General features: G+C 38.7%; 1 protein-coding gene across 1 annotated transcript; it reads left to right on the forward strand.

Annotated features, from left to right (window-relative positions):
* Positions 1 to 1265: 1265 nt before the first annotated feature.
* parpbp (PARP1 binding protein) lies at positions 1266 to 19244 on the forward strand. The gene is made up of 10 exons (XM_063005643.1): positions 1266 to 1415; positions 3522 to 3755; positions 3842 to 3952; positions 4637 to 4807; positions 4907 to 5061; positions 9007 to 9184; positions 9661 to 9842; positions 10599 to 10680; positions 17652 to 17850; positions 18288 to 19244. The coding sequence occupies exons 1-10, from the start codon at positions 1266 to 1268 to the stop codon at positions 18590 to 18592; spliced, it is 1767 nt and encodes a 588-aa protein (XP_062861713.1). The 3' UTR covers positions 18593 to 19244.
* Positions 19245 to 19500: the final 256 nt, after the last annotated feature.

Here is a 19500-nt window from a genome sequence, read left to right on the forward strand (position 1 = left end):
ATACGTTAACATCATATTCAGAAAAAGATCGAAGAATGAAAAAACAGTGTAGCCAGGATATTTGATGTCTGGTCAACTTCATGTCCTTTGTTACTACATCCATTTCTGCATTTCAGGCCTGCAACACATTCCAAAAAGTTGGGAAAGGGGAAATGTATGGCTAGTAGTGAGGGGAAAAGTTAAATAATTATGTGATTTTATACAGGTGATGTCAATGGGTGATTGTAATCATGACTTTGAAATTTAGCTCATAAAGGGCAAGGGTACAAGCCTAAGCTGAACACCTGTGATCTCTTCTCGCTCAGATGGCACTGCATCAAGAGCCATTATATAACCATATGGGCAAGGGATTAGTTTGTCAAGCAAGATAATACAGAGTTGCATTCAGTTCTCTGGGCTCGGCAACTTCTGGGATGGACCATCACACAATGAAAACGTGTATTGTGGTTAGACTAATCAGTGTTGTAGATTTTTTTTTTTTTTTTTTTTTTGTAAGATGGACACCTTTTGCTCCAGACCATAGATGAAAAGGACCAGCCAGACTGTTGCTACAAATAAGTCAAAATCCCAGGATCTGTCATGGTATGGGGGTTGTCAGTGCACCTAAAAAAGGTAATTTTTACCTATTTGATGGCAGCATTAATGCAGAAAGTATGTTGACATTTTAGTACATTATATGCTGCCTTTAAGATGATCTTTTCCAGGGACGTCTATGCATTTTTCAACATACCACATGCTGCACACATTACAAAGGCATGGTTATGGAAAAAGAGGGTATGTGTGCTGCACTGGGCTGTCTGCAGTCTTGACCTGTCCTCAGCAGAGAATGTGTGGGGAATTTTGAAACGAAGAATGAGACAATGACACCCCTTACTGTTGCACACCTTAAGACATGTTTGTGGGAAGAATGGGACAAAATAACACCTAAAACATTCCATCACTTGGTGTCCTTGCTGCCAAAACCTCTTTTAACTGTTGTGAAGAGGAATGGCAGCATTACAAAGTGGTAAATGCTTTACTGTCCCAACTTTTTTTGGAATGTATTGCAGTACTAATAAATAAAATGCAGTTGACCAGACAAAACATGAAATATCTTGGGGCCATACTGTCTGCAATTGAATAGATGTTAAAATAAATGTAAAACACTTTGTAATTTAAACAATTTTGGACTTTGCTATATGTAGGTGCTTGGATATAAATCAATCTACTTTTCCCTTTCTTGTTTCTTCCCTAAATAATTCTTTTTTTTCTGTACAGATAGGACAATGGTGAACTATGAGGTAAGCCTAAAAACACTGATCTGTGTTTTTAGAAGGGAGTGTCACCGGGTTCTAGACTCAGAGAGGACTACTATACATGGTGCAGATAGTATGTTGATGGTCCTCCAGTTGGTGGCTGCTGAGGTCTGCAAACAGGTATTGACAATCAAACCTGTTCTACAACTTCAAATCTAAATGCATTTAGAACTTTTGACTTGGACTTTCTGTAGATTTAGTTCAGAGTAGAGAGTTGTAAAACAAATTGGCTAAAGTTACAGTTTATACAATTCAACTTTTGGTTGAGCGCATAGCCACTGATGCACCGCTGTTTTCACATCATTATCACATGTAAATCTTCTTCCCCATAAAGCTTATCTGAGCAGTCCAAAAAGGTGGAAATCAGATGGCGCCAAATCTGGACTAGAAGCTCTCTCTCTCTCTGTCTCTCCGACACAACCAATTACTACTCTCCGTTACTTTTACTACACCCTCACTGTTTCCAACGAAAATATAAGTGTGAAAACTTTTGGAAGATCCCTCGTATGTAGTCGTATTAATAAAAACACTTTATATTTAAACATTTTAAACTTCTACTTGAGTGTAATGATTGTGACGCGACAACAAAGTTAGTAGTAAAGACCAAATTCCAGGTTTATTACTGATGGATAGAGATAGACACACACTTTATTTATCCAGAGGGAAATTATTGCTACTTAATGCTACTGTTTTTAGCTTTGGGACAATATTTTTGTCCATTTTAGTAAAGTAGCTGAAACAATATACCCTAATGTATGCAATAACATTTTGGTGTAGTTTCAACCAAGCGGGTATTTATATTGGCAAAACATTTAGAAGCATTACATGAACTTATGGTTAACATTAGCTCCTTCATTCAGTTGTCATCATTATTTAAGCAACAACTTATTCCTGATTGGCCCTTATTACTTTTATTGGGCATGATCCACCAGAATTATTAGTTCTTTTTACAAGGATGTAGAATGTGAGGATTTAACTTCCAGGCAAGAAAGTCTTATAATATCAGCCCCTCCAACATGTAAAGCTGCTGGCTGTTTCTTTATGGCAGCCAGTGCTGGATTCTCACAGAGAGAGCAATGCTATCCCCTATGACATGATTAATGCCTCCCTCAGACACGTTATGTTTTTTAATTGCCTAACTAGGCCAGAGGCATTGCTTAGCCCAGAACCTGAAACTATAAGCTTTCTGTGATGGTGAGCTAGTGAAATAGAATCTTTAAATAAAAAAATAAAAAATAGGTGTTGTGTCCCAAACCACATAGTAAGTATGAAACCTTTTTTTCCATTTATTATATGAAGACATTTTATAATTATGAATTAAATGACATTCAGTCACAGCACATAAATAACTATAGTAGTATGTTTTAATGTGCGTTTCAAGTTGAAGTGTAAATGGAATCCTACCAAAGAAGATTTAGGCAAGAGAAAGACAGGTTCTTAGATGTTGGTCTTGCATAAAGCATAAATATTGAGCCACCATTTAAACAAAGATTGCACAAGTTTTACTTTAACTAACAAACCTCCACATACACAAAAAAATTCAGTTATGCTAAATGGGATTGAAAACTGTTCTTAATTAAACTGTTATTATATGTTGCATTATCTTGTACAATACAAATAGAAATTAATCTCGTCATGTTTTACATAGACAATTACTGTCAATTAGTAATAATAAGTGATGTAATATTTTTAGAAATTTCATACAATTAATACTGTGATTCTGCTTTTGATGGCTGATTTGGTTTTGTGCTGTTGGAGGACTTGGGCAGTCAGAAGTGTTCATATAACTTTTTTTTTTTGGCCTTCAATTTAGGATCAAGATGTTTGCTTTTCCCTGCAGTATTCACATAGCTAACACTACTTGGTTGATTGACCACTACTTGGTTGACTGACTTGGTTGGCGATGGCACTGCTTTTCTATCATTACTTTAAGTATTTCATCTTTAGTTAGTGAAATTATTTTTGTCTTGCTCCAGAATTTTACATTTAAAGTCAAATGGTTGTTGGATTTAATCTGCTCTATTTTAATGATTTAAAATGTATTAACTGTACACTTAAACATAAGAAGCCCCCCTTTCATTTATGTGGCCATATAAATTAGTTTTCCTTTCTATACTGCAGACCAAGAAATTCTGAACAGATCTTTTGAAAATAAGTGAACTTTTTATTTTTCCATTCCTTTGCTCTCTAATATGCGACAACTGTGTGTCTCTGCTTTTACTCCAGGAAAGTGGAGAGTTCAGTGTGGCTTTAAGCGATGTACTGGTGGCTTGGAAATGCTTGCTTTTGGACAAGCTTCACCTTTCCCATGAAGGCTCCCCACTTGCAGAGAATTATGACCTTATTCGAAAAGAGTATGACAGCTTTTTGAAGCGCACCAACACAATGGACCTGATTGATGTGTACAACATGTATAAGCAGTTGAGGTTGGATGAGGATCCTGAGAATCCCTTAACTGCAGTGAGTACCTTGGAACAATTTGTACCAAGCAGTAATTTTAATTCTGGCAATATCCATATTCAAAGTATTGTTTTTTTCCCACACAGATGCAGCTGTTTGAGTTTTTGCTGGGCAACATGGAAGTTTTAGAAGAAACTGGGTTGATGTCTCAGTTTCCAGCCACGCCATCAAACAAGGCCAGATCCTGCAATCCACAAGTATGGTTTAGCAGTCTGCAAATACTCTGTTTGCATCTAAATCAAACGGGCAGTGATTTTGCTGACTGGTACAGTTTTTATTCAAGGGAAATTGTTCTTTTCCTCTCTTCCCACCATCAGTTCCGTTCCGAATAGGTACAATGGTGTTTCAATATGGCTTTCTCTCCAGATCCTGCTTTCTTTACTTTTTCAAGGATCCATTCACCCCTTATTAACACAAGCATTAAGTCATTTAGCTGTAATTTAAGAGGGAAGTGTGGATGAATTAGGCATGCATTATGCTGTGGGCTAAAACTGGGTCTTGCTTATACCCAGACACTTCCAGATGCTTCAGATTAATGAGTGTATATGCTGGGCTTCTCAAATATTGTCTATGCTTATGGCCCAATGCAGTCTGGCACCATCTTAAAGAAAGTCCTGACACAGAATGAAGCTGATTGATTTGTCAATTATTATTTTTACATTTCTGGATTGAAATGTACAAGTTCCTTTTACACTGAAATCATGTAGATACCAAGTAAACACTAAAGCAAAACCTCTACCAAATGTACTTTTAAATACATACTGGTTTTTTTTTCCGCATTAAAGCCTTCATATGTTTAAGTGCATAGGTAAACATAGGATATGTGATCTTATTGTTGCAAACTTGTTTCTGGACTATTCATAACTCAAATCTCTCCCCAGTTACAGAGAGCAGTTCAAAGGATTTTATGCTCATATATGAGCTTGCTTGTAAACACCAAGAACGACTTGGCGCTTGCACACACCCTTGATACCCCTAGCCGATCTCTGGGGCACACAGCCTTTACTGACATCAAACATGCAGCACGCAACAGTAGTACATCTCTATTTCTGGTAAATTGTTCAGAATCTGCTATTGTTACGAATACACAATTCTTCAGCATGTCATAGTTTAATACCATGCTTTTAACTGCTTATTGTGGTGCTTTTCAGGCAGCAACTTCATTTGTGCGGGCAATACAGCTGGGTGGCAAAGGGTATGCACCTCCTGAATCTGACCCCTTAAGGAAGCACATAAAAGGCCTGTCCCAGTTCGTCCACTTTACAGACCAGTTAGAAGAGATCTTGGGAGAAATCTCTGACCCCAGGTATTGTTTTTCTCTTATGTTTAATTTTTTCTCTTATTAGCATAGCTGACAAAGCACTGGTTGAATAATACCTTTACTGCCATTTAAGAGCTGATTTAATCAACCACTGTGAGTCTGTTGTAAAAGTGATCAGGATAATATAGCCACAACACAGTCAACATAATTTTACCAATTTTTTTCAGACTAGCTAGGTAGCCAGATCTGCATTTTCAAATACCCTGTACAAATATTGTATATGAATATATTTGTTGTAATAGAGTTGACATTTGAAAATGTGTTGCAATAACTGGTTACAATACACAGAGTCTGAGTTCTGGGTGTTTTATATAAAACCTCCCAGTTGAATAGGTTACAAAACCAGTTCCAAAAAGGTGAGGCCATAAGAAAATCAAAACACATGTTTTAGATGACGCATGAGTTAGACCAATCATAATTATCACTTTTACATCACCCTTTCTTCTGTAATAAATTGGGAACTGAGAGCATCAGTTATAGTAAAAATTGAATTATTCTTTATTGATATACATCAGATAGGTCTCTTTTTCCTATTTGGTGCAAAAACTATTATTATAATTTTATTGGGAGAGAGGCCTGGACTGCATGCTTACTACAAACTCATGCTCATATAATATACAGAATGTGGCATGGCATTGTTTTGCAAAAACAATATTTTACTTCCCCCTAGAATCATTGTCTGGATGGTTTAAATTGCACATTGTGATGGCACCATTAATGCTAAGAGGGGCAATCGCATTTTGGAGTATGCTACTCATGCCATTTGAAAGAACACACCCCATACCATAACAGATGTTGGCCTTTGAACTTTGGCGGCAATCAGGATGGCCCTTTTCTCATTGGTCTGGAAGACATGATTTGGTCCAGTTTAAATGAGCTTAGGCCCATGAAAGTTAGTGGAGTTTCTGAATGATTTAAGGCTTTTGCTTTGCATATGGAGTATGTAATTGCATTAAATAGCTGTGTTTACTGACAAGTGTTTTCTGAGGTATTACTGGAACCTTGTGGTTATATTTCTCATGAAAGTAAAACAACTCTGTGATTTTTCAATTAAATATCTCTTAAACAGATTATAAATCACTGTTTTCTGTTATCATTTGCATTTTAACTTAAGGTTCCAACCTTTTTGAAATTGGGTATGTAAAATCATACCTATTTTTAGAATGTACATATTTTTATTACAAACTGTAAAACCTTGGTGAACTGATGTGAAATGTATCAAACATTTCCACTTTTATTGTTGACACACACTGCTGTGGTTTTTCATATGCTCCCCTGATACTGTAAATTTTCTGTATGCTGTAGACAGCAGACAAGAGTCCAGACCTTCTCCTATGAGAGTTTCATTACATATGTGTGAGTTGTTTATGGCGAAACAAAAGTGAATGGTGAACAGTGTTGTGTAGCCAATTCTCATTCAGTCTACAGTTGCAGTACTACAATATGTTCAAAACAGCGTTAGCTCTTTTAGGAAACCAAGTTTGCAGAAAGTGCCAGCCAGTCATACAAATCTCTGACATTAGCAATTTTAATAGTAATTGTTGATGGGAGAGGGGAGAATTGATTGGCCTTCACAATTTCGCACACCTTCCAGACTTGAGGGATGCAATAGGATATGAAAAGGAAGTTGTAGATGTGGGTCAGAAGTTTGGCAATCAAAACTGCGTCAGGTTCTTGCGCACACACTAAAGCTAATTAAAACCAGGTGCTTTGCTGGGACCAGTATTTAACATTATTAAAAACACCATTATAAAAAGCAGAAAGGAGATGCATGCAACTGTTAACACTTTATTTATTGTTATAGAAAGCAGAAATGATGCAGCTTGTTTAGTTAGAACAAGCCATAGTTTAAAATTAATGATGCCAGTATTTTTGCAGAAACGCAGTCTAGCCATGCAGGTGAATAATGAACATGAAATGCAAATGTGTACAGATTGTGAGATTTAACCACAGAATATTTACAGTGGGGCCAAAAAGTATTTAGTCAGCCACTGATTGTGCAAGTTCTCCTACTTAGAAAGATGAGAGAGGTCTGTAATTTTCATCATAGGTACACTTCAACTATGAGAGACAAAATGAGAAAAATAAAATCCAGGAAATCACATTGTAGGATTTTTAAAGAATTTATTTGTAAATTATGGTGGAAAATAAGTATTTGGTCAATAACAAAAGTTCAACTCAATACTTTGTAACATAACCTTTGTTGGCAATGACAGAGGTCAAACGTTTCCTGTAAGTCTTCACCAGGTTTGCACACACTGTAGCTGGTATTTTGGCCCATTCCTCCATGCAGATCTCCTCTAGAGCAGTGATGTTTTGGGGCTGTCGCTGGGCAACACGGACTTTCAACTCCCTCCACAAATGTTCTTCTTGGTGTCCTTCGACAGCTCTTTGGTCTTGGCCATGGTTGAGTTTGGAGTCTGACTGTTTGAGGCTGTGGACAGGTGTCTTTTATACAGATAACGAGGTCAAACAGGTGCCATTAATACAGGTAACGAGTGGAGGACAGAAGAGCTTCTTAAAGAAGAAGTTACAGGTCTGTGAGAGCCAGAAATCTTGCTTGTTTGTGGGTGACCAAATACTTATTTTCCACCATAATTTACAAATAAATTCTTTAAAAATCCTACAATGTGATTTCCTGGATTTTATTTTTCTCATTTTGTCTCTCATAGTTGAAGTGTACCTATGATTAAAACTACAGACCTCTCTCATCTTTCTAAGTAGGAGAACTTGCACAATCAGTGGCTGACTAAATACTTTTTGGTCCCACTGTACATGCACTGATTTAAAAGCTGTTGACCTCCAACATAAATTGCATTTAACATCTTCCTAGCATATACATGTCAATATCCATCTAGTGTGGGTGGGTTGAGGTTTTTTTTTTGTTTATTCATAATCTCAATATTAGTCCCAAACTGTAGACACTGTTGGCACCAAATATTCCTGTACAGTTGACTTTGTACTATTTGGCTGTGTTGCTGTAGACAGCAGACAAGTGCTTCTCTGGAAACCTCTGCTCTAAATGTCTTAACCTCCTTTTGATTTTCTGTACAGATTTTTATCTTATCCATGTAATAACTCTATCAAAATACACCTACATTATCTGAAAATCTAGTTTTCATCTTTCAAAATCCATTGATGTCAGCGTCACTAATAATATGGGTTAAATTGTTTAAGCATGTTTTTTCTGGAAAATATCAAAGTCCATAGTTTTAAAAAAGCCAAAAGGAAATTATGTTCTTCTGTGATTTTGATTGCTGATTAAGCATCATGCTTTGAAATTTTTCCTTGATTGTTCCAACAATCAAAAAAAAAAAAAACTTTATTTGGGAGGCTTTGATTGACTCATGAAGGCCTAAAGATAATTTTCTTCTGCATCAGTGTGTTCATGCTGAGAAGCAAGTGCCTTGAACCTGCTGTGGAAGTCTCGTTTCACAGCTATGGGTCTTCTCACAGAAGATTGTCTGATTCATTCTCAGCCAAAAGGGTTCTTTCATCAGCCTGTGACCCTCCTAGCTTCCCACTCTGCACCTCATGGAATACTATGTTACCACACACAAACACCCATTCTTGCCGGATCAGGGTCTCTAGTAAGGTTCACATCTGTTTTCCCAGATGATTCTGTTACTGTAATTCCCTCACATGAAAGCTGGGTCAGGGATTCAGGCCGGCTCCTTTCCCGGCTTCGCCCTTGTGTTTACATTTGCTAATGCGTCCACGCAGGCATGTGCAGTTTACACAGGCACATGTGCAGCTCTGGAATATCAGTAGTCTGATAATGAAATCTGATAGGCAAGGTGTTTTCCTTGCTCTTTTTTTTAGCTCTTGTAAAATGATTAACTTTTGCCTCAAACCGATATTCCTGACACCTGGTTTCTAGTGGAGTCAATCAGTTCATTTCCTTTTAAAATCTTTTCTGTCCTCTTCTAGTGCTGCTGGAGCCAGGATGGTGTCCAGCATTAGAGCAGCTCTCCTGAAGGGTCTTAGTAATGCTGACCCAGTGTACACTCCTGTGGAAGATGCTGTAAACGACCTCAAAGAAAGGATACGTCAAATACACACCCGTCAGAAGGAGTCTGCTCTTGGCACAGGAATTAGTCCAGCACGGGTAGAGCATTTGTACATTTTTAATATAATCTAAGAAAAAAATATATATATATTAAGGCACAGTAATTGACAGTGAGTTACACAATGCATGTGGATTCCTTGTTAACATATTTGCATAGGTCTAAAAAATTTCATATGTACAGAATTAAATGATGAGTTAAATCAGCTACATTTGATTTGATTTAAAGCGTTTATCTATAAAACAATGAGTCAAAACAGTACTTGACTTCCTTGACTTTTCTTTTATGGTAGAAAACGGTAGTCAGGTTGTTGCATCATGAAAGACTCCACTTGACCTTTTGTTGTCTGGTATCTAGGGCTGAAACAAATACCAATATATGGATCAGATAATTGTTGATAAAATGCATGATATCTAAATGTTTATTTTGGTAAAGACAGAATCTTTAATAATTTGGTCCTTTTGTCATTGACCAACCCTCCTCCTTTTTCCCCTCCCCTTCTACCCCTTTTTTCCAGCCCAGAGCTTATGCCATTAATCATGCTACTGCGTATGCGGGGAGAGAGACTATAAAAGTGCTGATCACTTTGCTGGATGAAGAAGCATTGGTGCAGCCTTGTAGAAATAAAGCACAACTCCTCACCAACGATCAGGCCTTTATGAATGGAACTGAGGGGCTATGTCTGCTCACTCTTTACAAGTATGTTCATTTGGATTACACATATAGTTCAACTAACTATACAGCACAATGTATTAAACCAACCAACTTAAATGTATTAAACAATTAAACCAACTCTTGATAGTGACCCTCCCTAAAGTCTTGCAATAGTGCATAGAATGTTTAATTTATAATTTTTTTTGCAAACATGCTCATTCTAAATACCCCTATTGCAGCAAATACAGCTGCAAGTCATCTTTAATGTCTCCACAAGCTCTAAGCTCACACATGGATTTGAGCAGTTTATCCCATTCTTTATAGCAGATCATCTTGCAGGGAAACAAACATCTGTGGAAAGACCTGACGATGGTAGTCCTAACAGAGAGTCTTGCTCCAAAGCCAGTTCAGTGTTACTTTGGCTGTTAAACACTGAACATTTGTGCTAGTCTAAAAGCTTTTTCCTGAGCAGACAAAAACTCAAAGATGTTTCTTGCCCCCATCTACAATCTGATGGCAAAAATTCACATACAGTTCTTTGGACTTCATGGCTTGGTTTTTGTACTGATAATGCAGTGTAAATTAAGGACCCTTATAGATTCGGGTGTATCTTTCCAAACTATGTACAAGCAATTTATATTGCAACAGGTGAACTCTAATCAAGTTCTAGAAACATCTGAAGTTACAGGATGCAAATGCCAGAGAACCCAGTTTTACTTTAGGTAATTGAGTAATCTGTATATATGTATACAAAAAAAGTAATAGTTTGAAAGTATAATTATCTTCTCGCTATGCCTTCAGATCTCCAGAAGCTCCCACAGGAATCTCTCCAAAGCCCTTGCGAAATCGTGTTCAGAATCAACAAGAGCAGCCTGATTGTAAGGTAAATGAGTACCAAGGCTGTTCCTTGCAACTAACTGTCAGTGTTGTTGTAATAGTGTGAGGGTGAAAATAACATTAACTTTTTCGATTCAGTGGCGTATTAATATGGAATGATGTGAGGTGGTCCTAGGTGTGCGTTTATCGGGGATTTTACAACGGCTTCGAACGCGGCTCAGCCAATCAGATTTTAGGACTGGAACTATCCGTTTTATAATACTTATTTCCCCCACTGTGTGTGTGTGTGTATATATATATATATATATATATACAGTGTATCACAAAAGTGAGTACATCCCTCACATTTCTGCAGATATTTAAGTATATCTTTTCATGGGACAACACTGACAAAATGACACTTTGACACAATGAAAAGTAGTCTGTGTGCAGCTTATATAACAGTGTAAATTTATTCTTCCCTCAAAATAACTTAATATACAGCCATTAATGGCTAAACCACCGGCAACAAAAGTGAGTACACCCCTTAGTGAAAGTTCCTGAAGTGTCAATATTTTGTGTGGCCACCATTATTTCCCAGAACTGCCTTAACTCTCCTGGGCATGGAGTTTACCAGAGCTTCACAGGTTGCCACTGGAATGCTTTTCCACTCCTCCATGACGACATCACGGAGCTGGCGGATATTCGAGACTTTGCGCTCCTCCACCTTCCGCTTGAGGATGCCCCAAAGATGTTCTATTGGGTTTAGGTCTGGAGACATGCTTAGCCAGTCCATCACCTTTACCCTCAGCCTCTTCAATAAAGCAGTGGTCGTCTTAGAGGTGTGTTTGGGGTCATTATCATGCTGGAACACTGCCCTGCGACCCAGTTTCCGGAGGGAGGGGATCATGCTCTGCTTCAGTATTTCACAGTACATATTGGAGTTCATGTGTCCCTCAATGAAATGTAACTCCCCAACACCTGCTGCACTTATGCAGCCCCAGACCATGGCATTCCCACCACCATGCTTGACTGTAGGCATGACACACTTATCTTTGTACTCCTCACCTGATTGCCGCCACACATGCTTGAGACCATCTGAACCAAACAAATTAATCTTGGTCTCATCAGACCATAGGACATGGTTCCAGTAATCCATGTCCTTTGTTGACATGTCTTCAGCAAACTGTTTGCGGGCTTTCTTGTGTAGAGACTTCAGAAGAGGCTTCCTTCTGTGGTGACAGCCATGCAGACCAATTTGATGTAGTGTGCGGCGTATGGTCTGAGCACTGACAGGCTGACCCCCCACCTTTTCAATCTCTGCAGCAATGCTGACAGCACTCCTGTGCCTATCTTTCAAAGACAGCAGTTGGATGTGACGCTGAGCACGTGCACTCAGCTTCTTTGGACGACCAAGGCGAGGTCTGTTCTGAGTGGACCCTGCTCTTTTAAAACGCTGGATGATCTTGGCCACTGTGCTGCAGCTCAGTTTCAGGGTGTTGGCAATCTTCTCGTAGCCTTGGCCATCTTCATGTAGCGCAACAATTCGTCTTTTAAGATCCTCAGAGAGTTCTTTGCCATGAGGTGCCATGTTGGAACTTTCAGTGACCAGTATGAGAGAGTGTGAGAGCTGTACTACTAAATTGAACACACATGCTCCCTATGCACACCTGAGACCTAGTAACACTAACAAATCACATGACATTTTGGAGGGAAAATGACAAGCAGTGCTCAATTTGGACATTTAGGGGTGTAGTCTCTTAGGGGTGTACTCACTTTTGTTGCCGGTGGTTTAGACATTAATGGCTGTATATTGAGTTATTTTGAGGAAAGAATAAATTTACACTGTTATATAAGCTGCACACAGACTACTTTTCATTGTGTCAAAGTGTCATTTTGTCAGTGTTGTCCCATGAAAAGATATACTTAAATATCTGCAGAAATGTGAGGGGTGTACTCACTTTTGTGATACACTGTATATATATGAAAAGATATAATGAAATATTTGCAGAAATGTGAGGGGTGTACTCACTTTTGTGATACACTGTATATATATATATATATATATATATATATATATATATATATATATATATATATATATATATATATATATATACACACAGTGTATCACAAAAGTGAGTACACCCCTCACATTTCTGCAAATATTTCATTATATCTTTTCATGGGACAACACTATAGACATGAAACTTGGATATAACTTAGAGTAGTCAGTGTACAGCTTGTATAGCAGTGTAGATTTACTGTCTTCTGAAAATAACTCAACACACAGCCATTAATGTCTAAATAGCTGGCAACATAAGTGAGTACACCCCACAGTGAACATGTCCAAATTGTGCCCAAATGTGTCGTTGTCCCTCCCTGGTGTCATGTGTCAAGGTCCCAGGTGTAAATGGGGAGCAGGGCTGTTAAATTTGGTGTTTTGGGTACAATTCTCTCATACTGGCCACTGGATATTCAACATGGCACCTCATGGCAAAGAACTCTCTGAGGATGTGAGAAATAGAATTGTTGCTCTCCACAAAGATGGCCTGGGCTATAAGAAGATTGCTAACACCCTGAAACTGAGCTACAGCATGGTGGCCACGGTCATACAACGGTTTTCCAGGACAGGTTCCACTCGGAACAGGCTTCGCCAGGGTCGACCAAAGAAGTTGAGTCCACGTGTTCTGCGTCATATCCAGAGGTTGGCTTTAAAAAATAGACACGAGTGCTGCCAGCATTGCTGCAGAGGTTGAAGACGTGGGAGGTCAGCCTGTCAGTGCTCAGACCATACGCCGCACACTGCATCAACTCGGTCTGCATGGTCGTCATCCCAGAAGGAAGCTGACGCACAAGAAAACCCGCAAACAGTTTGCTGAAGACAAGCAGTCCAAGAACATGGATTACTGGAATGCCCTGTGGTCTGACGAGACCAAGATAAACTTGTTTGGCTCAGATGGTGTCCAGCATGTGTGGCGGTGCCCTGGTGAGAAGTACCAAGACAACTGTATCTTGCCTACAGTCAAGCATGGTGGTGGTAGCATCATGGTCTTGGGCTGTATGAGTGTTGCTGGCACTGGGGATCTGCAGTTTATTGAGGGAAACATGAATTCCAACATGTACTGTGACATTCTGAAACAGAGCATGATCCCCTCCCTTCGAAAACTGGGCCTCATGGCAGTTTTCCAACAGGATAACGACCCCAAACACAACCTCCAAGATGACAACTGCCTTGCTGAGGAAGCTGAAGGTAAAGGTGATGGACTAAACCCAATTGAGCACCTGTGGCGCATCCTCAAGTGGAAGGTGGAGGAGTTCAAGGTATCTAACATCCACCAGCTCCGTGATGTCATCATGGAGTGGAAGAGGATTCCAGTAGCAACCTGTGCAGCTCTGGTGAATTCCATGCCCAGGAGGGTTAAGGCAGTGCTGGATAATAATGGTGGTCACACAAAATATTGACACTTTGGGCACAATTTGGACATGTTCACTGTGGGGTGTACTCACTTATGTTGCCAGCCATTTAGACATTAATGGCTGTGTGTTGAGTTATTTTCAGAAGACAGTAAATCTACACTGCTATACAAGTTGTACACTGACTACTCTAAGTTATATCCAAGTTTCATGTCTATAGTGTTGTCCCATGAAAAGATATAATGAAATATTTGCAGAAATGTGAGGGGTGTACTCACTTTTGTGATACACTGTATATATATATATATATATATATATATATATATATATATATATATATATATATATATATATATACAGTGTATCACAAAAGTGAGTACACCCCTCACATTTCTGCAGATATTTAAGTATATCTTTTCATGGGACAACACTGACAAAATGACACTTTGACACAATGAAAAGTAGTCTGTGTGCAGCTTATATAACAGTGTAAATTTATTCTTCCCTCAAAATAACTCAATATACAGCCATTAATGTCCAAACCACCGGCAACAAAAGTGAGTACACCCCTAAGAGACTACACCCCTAAATGTCCAAATTGAGCACTGCTTGTCATTTTCCCTCCAAAATGTCATGTGACTTGTTAGTGTTACTAGGTCTCAGGTGTGCATAGGGAGCAGGTGTGTTCAATTTAGTAGTACAGCTCTCACACTCTCTCATACTGGTCACTGAAAGTTCCAACATGGCACCTCATGGCAAAGAACTCTCTGAGGATCTTAAAAGACGAATTGTTGCGCTACATGAAGATGGCCAAGGCTACAAGAAGATTGCCAACACCCTGAAACTGAGCTGCAGCACAGTGGCCAAGATCATCCAGCGTTTTAAAAGAGCAGGGTCCACTCAGAACAGACCTCGTGTTGGTCGTCCAAAGAAGCTGAGTGCACGTGCTCAGCGTCACATCCAACTGCTGTCTTTGAAAGATAGGCGCAGGAGTGCTGTCAGCATTGCTGCAGAGATTGAAAAGGTGGGGGGTCAGCCTGTCAGTGCTCAGACCATACGCCGCACACTACATCAAATTGGTCTGCATGGCTGTCACCCCAGAAGGAAGCCTCTTCTGAAGTCTCTACACAAGAAAGCACTGCAAACAGTTTGCTGAAGACATGTCAACAAAGGACATGGATTACTGGAACCATGTCCTATGGTCTGATGAGACCAAGATTAATTTGTTTGGTTCAGATGGTCTCAAGCATGTGTGGCGGCAATCAGGTGAGGAGTACAAAGATAAGTGGGTCATGCCTACAGTCAAGCATGGTGGTGGGAATGCCATGGTCTGGGGCTGCATGAGTGCAGCAGGTGTTGGGGAGTTACATTTCATTGAGGGACACATGAACTCCAATATGTACTGTGAAATACTGAAGCAGAGCATGATTCCCTCCCTCCGGAAACTGGGTCGCAGGGCAGTGTTCCAGCATGATAATGACCCCAAACACACCTATAAGACGACCACTGCTTTATTGAAGAGGCTGAGGGTAAAGGTGATGGACTTGCCAAGCATGTCTCCAGACCTAAACCCAATAGAACATCTTTGGGGCATCCTCAAGCGGAAGGTGGAGGAGCGCAAAGTCTCGAATATCCGCCAGCTCCGTGATGTCGTCATGGAGGAGTAGAAAAGCATTCCAGTGGCAACCTGTGAAGCTCTGGTAAACTCCATGCCCAGGAGAGTTAAGGCAGTTCTGGGAAATAATGGTGGACACACAAAATATTGACACTTCAGGAACTTTCACTAAGGGGTGTACTCACTTTTGTTGCCGGTGGTTTAGACATTAATGGCTGTATATTGAGTTATTTTGAGGGAAGAATAAGTTTACACTGTTATATAAGCTGCACACAGACTACTTTTCATTGTGTCAAAGTGTCATTTTGTCAGTGTTGTCCCATGAAAAGATATACTTAAATATCTGCAGAAATGTGAGGGGTGTACTCACTTTTGTGATACACTGTATATAGATGTGTTTTATTCAGACTAATGTTAAACAGTGATAGTTTTATGTTAGAGGAGAGGGCTTTTTAATCAAGAGATGAACTGCACAGAGCTCTGTCCAAGCATGCATGCTAAACACATTTTGAAATAACGTTTCTTGAAAATTGTGTTAGCAGATGTCACTTTAGCAGCCTCCACTCTGGCTGTCTTCCCAGGAGTGGCTAGTAATGGTCCCTGGGTAGCACATTGCTTCCTGAATATGACTGCTGGAAGCTTTTCCGCATCCGTTTAGCTTTGAAGCTTTAATATTGCTTACGTAACTTGACTAACAAGGAGGAAACCTAAAAGGTTATTGTTTCCTGTTGTCTCCATAATGAGTCTTCCTTGTCGCACTGTAACAGTTTTATCCAAGCTGATGTCATCCAGTTTGTTTGGAAAATGGTCAGGTGTCTAAAATGTTTAGGTTATATGTAAGTGTATGTACTGTATTTGAAGCATGCATTTCACCCACAGCCAATCAACTGGATTGTGATCTGGTGACTGTGTAATATTTATACTGCTCAAACCATTTAAAGGCATGTGCTCTTTATCTCAGAGACCCATGGTGCCATGTGAATGGGGGCTATTTTCATGCTGAAATAGACTAATACCATTAGGATTATGTTTCATAATATTGATCTTGTGATAATTCAGAATAACCGTATTGGTTTGTACTGACCGTTCTCTCTAAGTGGAGAGCACAAGTCAGCAAATTACACTTATAGCATCTGCACTCTCTTTCTTCAATGTCAAATGTAAAAAGCTCATAATAAACAGTTGAGTATTGAGACTCTTGTTAAAGGTGAGTAAAGAAAAGGGCAAAGGAAATTAGTTACATTTAGTTAATAAGGTTTTTTGAAAAATGGTTTTAAAGTATGTTGCTATTTATTTTTGCTTCATTTTACATCCATTTAACAACAACTTTAGGTTAAATAACTTTAAATGTGAAGGACTTAAATACAGTATTAGTAGGAGTGTGTTGAATTCTATAAATTACTGCATATCAGCCGTGGATATTGGAATTTTCTGGATAATTTTCAAGTACAAACAAACTGGGTCTACAGTAGAGTAATACAAGTGTATTCTTATCAAACTTTCATACTTCATAGCAAATAAACATCACAAATAAGACAAACTATTTTTGTTAAATAGCTGAACATTCTGACCAGGAATTCCAGATTTTTCTTTCTATGCAATTAAAATATTAAATAAAATGTAGTTTGTTTCACAATGTTGAGAGGAAAAGCTCATGGAATAATGACTAAATGCCCAGGCTCAAATTATGTGAGACTCGTTTGATTAGACATTTGTTATATTGTATTCAGAGGTCACCCCCATTTATATCAGTGAGCAAATGCACATGGAGCAAATAAGGCATTAACACACATCATTAAATCATTTTTGTATGTAACCACACAGATTCAAATGAAATGCTTCACATTTATGGCACAAAGTAAACTTTACCTAATGATCGGTTTTGGATTTGTTTGGAACAGTGTAAACTTGAAATAATTATGCTGAGCAATTTCTGTAAATGTTAATAGAACCTAGGAAATGCTTTTTCTCCTTAAATAATTGTATCTTTTTGTTTTCAGGTAAAGGAAAAGAAGAAAGTCATCCGCTCCCAGTTTGCCTGCACGTATGCGGATGATGGCCTGCCTTTAAATCGTGTGCTGAACTTTCCAAGCACAAGTCAGCTCCCCACCTGTGTTCATCCTGCTCCTAAATGTATCCACGGTCCTACTGACATTCTCCATGAGGAAGAATCTGAACAAGCAGAAAAACAGCATGAAAACCAAGGTAATGCCTCCACTTCTCAGATAAGAAAGACTAGTCTCTAGTGCTTTTGTGTACTTTGTTTTTTGGAAGTTTCACACACAAACACAGACTAATAAGAGATTTCTAGGTCCCTTTTTGACGTCACACTGTCTGCATGATTTCCCAGTTCCAGCATGAGAACTGGTATTGAAGCTTTAACCTTTTAAATTATTCCCCTTCCCATTAAACCTGCCTGTATTCACCTACGTAGTAATAAAACTGTGTGGGGGAAAGGGGGGGCAATTGTGGGCTTACTTTACTGCAGTGCATGACATGTCCAGGTTCAGCTCTGTAAAACTTACTGCCTGTTAAACTACAGGCTAATGTCAGCATTTTAATGACTTCCTCTTTGTTTCGTCACCCTCCTCTTCACTGTTTTGTTCATTCTAAAGATGGTTCCCTGCATTTTATCTTTTCAGTGGAATTGGAACACGATGTTGCAGGTTTGGCTCGTAGTGACTCGGGACACAAAACGGCTCTGGAACAAAGGTGCATCAACAGCTATCCTAAAACAGGTGCTTCAGGAAAGGCCACCAGTGGTACCAAAACTTCTAAGAGAAAGCTATCAAACAGAGAGTGTGTGGATGAGAAACAGCCACCCCAGAAGAGACCTCCCTCTAAAGCATGTAACCCAGGACGAGGGAAGAAGAGCAGCAACGAAAAATCAAAAATCAAAAATCTTATTGTGGGGCAAAGCAAGCTCACCAACTTTTTTCGTCTATAATGTGCAGATTGGGTTTTATGTTCATTGCCTTGTTCTGTAGTCATGATCTTTATCTCGTTAGTGTGATGGTCTCCAAGTTCTTCTTAAACCCAGAAAATGTTATTATTCTTTAAAGCTGCTGGATGGTAGATTTGAGGTCTATGCACCCCAACATTTCTGAACATGAACTGTGATGTTCCCCTTTTACAATCAAGAATGTATCTTCATGCTCCAATATTTATACTACTTCAGACTACACCAAGCCTGAAAATTATGAATGACTCCTAATGATTGTTAACTAAACCTTGATAGTAAAGGGTTGACCAGTCCTGGCTAAAGCGGTATCTGAATTTGTAAGACCTCTGAAACAGTCATTAGAATACAGCAGTTGTATTTATAATCATGTTTTAACTCAGTAATGGTATTTTCCCCTGATTTTCAAATTTATCTTTAGTTAACTCCTCATCTTGATCAGGGTTACTGTTGCTTTGAAGCAACAGTACACAATGGATGTAAGGAAGAAATGCACAATTTGTCAAGGAACATTATGCTAATTTGAGGCTTTTAACTGCTTGTTCATGAGCTTGTGTTCAAGCCAGTGTACTCATCTGATGCATTCTGTTTTCTTTTTAACTAATGAGTTTTTTTTATGTAATTTTCATAGTAGGTAAGAAAATGTCTTTTCCATTATATTTAAATTTTGATAAATTTAGACTACTATAATTAAAATCAGAGCCACCCTGGTATTAAGTACAACAAAAATCTTCCAATTTGCAGCTTTAATTTAATTTCTAACTTATTGCACTTAGCACCTTCACATGGTCAGTCCTATTACCATGATTTCTGCCTTTTTTTTTTTTTTTTTTTTTTTTTTTTTTTAAATCAAGCAAACCATAATTTCTGTTTTTCTAAAACTTTTATTAAACGTT

This window comes from Trichomycterus rosablanca, chromosome 1, assembly GCF_030014385.1.
Source record: "Trichomycterus rosablanca isolate fTriRos1 chromosome 1, fTriRos1.hap1, whole genome shotgun sequence".
Classification (NCBI taxonomy): Eukaryota; Metazoa; Chordata; class Actinopteri; order Siluriformes; family Trichomycteridae; genus Trichomycterus; species Trichomycterus rosablanca.